The 5,767-nt window shown below is 40.0% G+C and overlaps 1 protein-coding gene across 1 annotated transcript in view; it reads left to right on the top strand.

Annotated features, from left to right (window-relative positions):
* The first annotated feature begins 212 nt into the window (after window positions 1–212).
* Window positions 213–5,767, top strand: part of LOC143024031 (uncharacterized) — an 11,466-nt gene continuing 5,911 nt past the window's right edge. Inside the window, exon 1 of the mRNA XM_076182744.1 lies at window positions 213–354. Coding sequence (XP_076038859.1) covers window positions 213–354 — 142 coding nt within the window. The remainder of the gene's footprint in view (window positions 355–5,767) is intronic.

The raw sequence follows: 5,767 nt of genomic DNA on the forward strand, positions 1-5,767 counted from the left end.
AGGTAAGTTTCTCAAAAGGTCAATTTCTTTGACCCAAAGATCCTCAGATTTCATTCCTCTAAAAAGAGTAAAGGAATTGCAACTACCTAGGATCCCCTCAACACTGTAGCAAATCATATTGGATATTTTTCATAGCAAAAACTAGACGAGTTTAATCAACTCAAGAGCAGTTCCTAGATTAGCGTATCAAAGAAATGAGGATGTAATGAAACATGGAAAACGTAATGTTCCTGTACACCTTAGCTCATTACAAGGTGTATGTAGTTTACAGAAGATTAGGGGAGGGTCCATTGGGCTCCACAGTGGTCCAAAATTGTCCAAAGGAGTCAAAAGGAGTTCCAAAAAGGCCCAAAGGTAGTTTGAAGAGATCTAAAGGAAATCCAAAGGAATCCAAAAGAGCCTAAAAGGGTCCAAATGGTAGTTCAAATGGGTTTATTATAGTACGAAGGGCTCCAAAAGGGGTCCGAAGGTGTTTAAAAGGGGTCCATATTTGGTATAGAGGGGTCCAAAGGAGTCCAAAAGGGGATCTAGAGGTTCAAAAGTGATCCAACAGGGTAAGAGGGATCCAAAGAGGTTCAAAGACATTCAAAAGAGGTCCAAAAGGGTCAAACGGGACTAAAACAGTCCAAAATGGGTTTAAAAGGGTTCCAAAATAGGTCTGTAGCAACACGCTGCCACTGCTAGTGTCCCCTAAGTGTACACATCATACTGTTTACAAAATTATTATTCTGTATCAGATTATTATGCATGTATTTTAAATTACACAGTATGTTCCAAATATTATGTGTTGTATGAGGATGACTATTGTATTGTTGAATTTATATATGTATACTGTTATTTGCATACTCTGTTCAAAGATTTAATTATTTTCAATGTATTATGTAAGTCATGGCGGACGGGCCAATCGGTTACAATTCCAAAACCAGTTACGTAGTTTAATTTACTCCTGCCTACAACAGAATTCTTCTACACTGATGAGGTAAATAGCCTCATCAGGTCCAATTATTTATCGAAGGGATCCAAAGTGATTCAAAGGGGTCCAAAAGCAATCAGAGGGATAGTTTCAATGTATTATGTAAGTCATGGCGGACGGGCCAATCGATTATAATTCCAAAACCAGTTACGCAGTTTGAGTTACTCCTGCCTACAACAGAATTCTTCTACCCTGATGAGGTAAACAGCCTCATCAGGTCCAATTTTTTTTCGAAGGGATCCAAAATGATTCAAAGGGGTCCAAAAACAATCAGAGGGGTCTAAAAGGATACAAAGGTGAGTCCAAAGGTGTTCTAAGGAGTCCAAAGGCGTTAAAAGGGGTCCAAAGTGGTATAAAGGGGGATTCAAGGGGGTCATACGGGGTAGTCCAAAGGGGCCCCAAAGGCATTCAAATGAATCCCAAAGGGGTCCACAGAAATTCAAAGAGTCCAAAGGGTGTTGAAAGGGGATTGAGGGGGTCCAAAGGTGTTGAAAGGGCTTAGGGGTTCAAAGGGGTCCTAAAGGGGATCGAAAGGCATTCAAAGGGGTCCAAAGCGATTCTAATGGGATCCAAAAGGGTCCAAAGGTGGTGTAAGGTAAGGTGGTCCAAAGGGTATAAAGCAGTACATATAGGTCCAAAAGAAGTCCAAAGGGGTTCACGGAAGTAACCAAAGGGGTTCAAAAGGGGCCCAAAAGAGTTGATAGCAGACCATAGGGGACCAGAGGGGTCCAAAAGGGTCAAAAAAGGTCCAAAGGGGTCCACAGGGGGATCCAGAGGGGTTCAAAGCTGTGCATATGGGCCCAAAGGGGGATTCAAAAGGATTAAAAGCAGTCCACATGGGTCGAAGGGGGGTCCAAAGTCCCAACCGGGGCCCATGGTGGTTCAAATAGGTTGAAGGGTTGTCAACAGGGATTGTCGGAGGTCCACGGAAGTACAGGGGACCTACAAGGACTCACAAAGGTTCATGGGGTCCAAAAGGGGTCCACTTCTTTTTACAACTCTTTATAACTCATTTCTTTCCTCCCTCTTTATTCAGCCTCTCCTCTCCTCACACTATCATCTGGTTTCGTTCTTGTACGTGAATCAATCCTCCAGCAATTCTCTAACGCTCTTGCGAACAGCTTCTCTTTCAGCTCACTGCTTCTTCATTGATTTACAACTCAGAGCGGTCACCTCCCTCTGGTCAGGGGACCCGTCCCTGTTACCTAAAATTTTTATCTCTCAACCTCTATCACTGCCCCCCTCATCTCGACCTCATGAAATCCTCGTCTCGCTCTTAATTCCTTTCGTATATAGGGGAACGTTTGTTTTTAGTCTGGCTGTCCTCGGTTGATTTATTTTATTATTTGTTTATTTATTGGTTGTTATTATTATTATTATTATTATTATAATTATTATCATCATTATTATTATTATTATTATTTTTGTTATTATTATTATTATTACTACTATTACTATCATTATTATTTGTTTATTTATTATTATTATTATTATCATTATTATTATTATTATTATTATTATCATTATTATTATTGTAATTATTATTATTGTTATCATTATCATTATCATTATTATCATTATTATTATTATCATTTGCGATTAAGCTACTCCATTCATTTCCAAAAAAAAAAAATAATAACAATAATTTTTCAGGATATTGCTCATCCTTCCTCGATCCGAATCCATTCATATCAACCTCTTGTCAACACTGGACCTCAACTTTCCCATCAAACACGCACCGCTGTGTCCCCTTCTCTCGACCTGTCACGACTCATGATCCTTGAACTATTGAATAATCATTCCTTTCCCTCCTTCTTCGTATCCACTTTTCTCTGTCTCTCTCATTCTACCTCTCACTCTCACTCGAACACGGACTGAAACCTTTCGTCTCATCTTTTCGATTTCTCTTACGATTCGAGCGCCGCAGGGATGAAGGAAGTAGTCTAACGGTGAGGAGAATCAGAAGAAGAGCGTCTCTTGGTAGAATAGGGGATTGGTTGAGGAAGGCTATCTCCCATTCGCTAAAGATAAGATACCAAGTAGACGAATAATTAGTCTAATGGTAGCAAAGGTGAACCTGAAAAAAGGAATCAAAGACAAATGAGTGTACAAGGAGAAGGGGGAGAAGCGAGATCGAGCTGGGAACAGTTTATTGTTCGACGTTGCCACCACCATGGTCTCCTCCTGCTCCCAGTCCATCTTTGTTTACCCTTCCCTGCCTACACACTTTCATACAAGGGAAAATACTACACGGAAAAGGGAACACATTGGTCCCTTTCTCGCTCTCAAAATGCCAATACATTCCACCTTCTTTCCTCAACTTGTCCGTAGTTTCCCGTTTCACTTCGACTCTTGAGAGTCCTTCAAGCCTGTGCATCCTAATATTCCCCTTCCAGGTCTGCTCTGTCCCCTTGTCCTCGATTGTCTAATGGCTCCCTATTCGAGCTCCAATTTCCCCCTTTCCTTTGTCTCCACCCCCCCTTGTTTGTGCTAGTACCTGTTTTATCTATATATTTCCACTACATGTGCATATATACATTGTCCTCAAACACACGCGGGCACACACACACACACACACACACACACACACACACACACACACACACACACACCCTGCCCCCAAGTCCTTAGTCCCTCACTCGCCCCTCCCTTCCTCTTTGACTCCACCCCCGTCCTTTGTCCCTCTTGAGATGAGGAGGTGTAACAGGAGGGCTTTAATTGCAGCGGCGCGGCGAGACGGACGGAGTCGTGACCCTCGCAGCTTTTGTTTCCGTCCCAAAGACCCGAGGAGGTCTGTAGGGCTCTGATGTATCGCGGGCCTATCGCTGGGGGGGTTGTTAGTTTGCGCGTGTCTGTTTGTTTGTTTGTTTGTGTGTGTGTGTTGTTGTGTGTGTGTGTGTGTGTGTGTGTGTGTGTGTGTGTGTGTGTGTGTGTGTGTGGTTGTGTGTGGTTGTGTGTGTGTGTGTTTGGTTGTGGTGTGTGTGTGTGTGTGTGTGTGTGGTTGTGGTGTGTGTGGTTGTGGTTTGTGTGTGTGGTGGTGTGTGTGTGTGTGTGTGTGTGTGTGTGGTGTATGGTGTGTGTGTGTGTGTGTGTGTGTGTGTGTGTGTGTGTGTGTGTGTGTGTGTGTGTGTGTGTGTGTGTGTGTGTGTGTGTGTATGTGAAAATAATGCTTTCTTATAATTGATTATGTAACTAATTAAGTAGCAATTATTAACTGATAATCATGACCATGTAATTTTTTTTCGGAAAGGAAACTCAACTAGACTAAAACAAAAGAAACTATAAAAGTTCGATATTACTATCAACTAAACATAACATTACAAGAAACTATTAAGACATTTATTTACCTTCAATTCGTATACATTAATTCCTTTTTGCAATAATCATTTGAACACAGGAAACGTTTTCTAAATAAATTCATCTTGTTGCAACCAGTATAAACACATTAGTGAATGGTTTCACCTTACAGTAATTAACTCCTGGAATACCGATAAATTAACTCAGTTGAGATCATTAGTTTTAAGAAGGCAGCCATAATTAAACTTCGGATCCAGTAAGAGAGAAAGAGAGAGAGAGAGAGAGAGAGAGAGAGAGAGAGAGAGAGAGAGAGAGAGAGAGAGAGAGAGAGAGAGAGAGAGAGAGAGTATATTAAACATTTTGTTAAGAAAACCTAGTTTATTCTATTTAATAATGTTTATACTCCTTATCTAAATTTTCCAGAAAACAATAGAAACTTTAAAATAGCACTTGTTTTATTTGTTAGTATAATTTTAATTATTGTATTTATGAAATATTTCATTTGGACTACCAAAGTGATACTGGGCTTTATAATCATGTCTGGTTTATACACACACAAACACACACACACACACATACACATACACACACACCCTTTCACACACACAAACGCACACACACACACAAACACACACATACATATATACACAATCACACACACACGCACACACACACACACACAAGTACGTAAACGCACACACACATACATACATACTGACACACACACACACACGAACACACACAATTATACACACACATACATACATACACGAACACACACACACTTACCCATACACATACACATACACAAACACACACTTACACACATATACACACACATGCACATACTCGTACACATACACATACACGAAAACACAAACACATAAACACATGTATGTCCCAGTGGCAAGCTTGTGGTCTGCGCGCATGATTTTGTCAATTTATGTGCTGTATACTTATGCAAATGAAGTTCTTTCATTCTTGCCTAGTCTGGTAAAGCCTTTGTACAGTATATATTTGATATTTCATGGTATAGACTTATCCACTCTCTATGTCTCCGTGCCAAACTCAGATATTTTGTTTTTTAACAAAGCCAAACGATATTCCTAAGATATAATTTCCTCAGATAAAAAGGCTAAAGGACAGTCTAAAATAGTAAACATTTAGATTAAATGCTCTAGCATATTTTTCTGATGGTCAGAATTAGTTTGAGAGAATATGACAAAGAAGAGTTGCAAACCTCTAAACACTAGGGAAATCCAATTGATCTTCCAATTCACATTTAGATTATTCTATTTGGTCTTATGCCAGAGTATTGTGTTTAGCTTAGGTGGGACTGCTGGGTAATAATGATTTAACTCCAAGATATGAGACTCAAGGAAATCTTTCTAACAAATGTATTTAATCTTTTAGGAGCTATAGCTTCTGTCGATGAACCCATTTCATACCTGTTTGGACTTTTTCATTTTTATATCAACAACCAGACTATTTTTTCAT

Source organism: Oratosquilla oratoria, unplaced genomic scaffold (genome assembly GCF_046742065.1).
Source record: "Oratosquilla oratoria isolate Oo_2021 unplaced genomic scaffold, ASM4674206v1 SCAFFOLD83, whole genome shotgun sequence".
NCBI classification, from domain to species: domain Eukaryota; kingdom Metazoa; phylum Arthropoda; class Malacostraca; order Stomatopoda; family Squillidae; genus Oratosquilla; species Oratosquilla oratoria.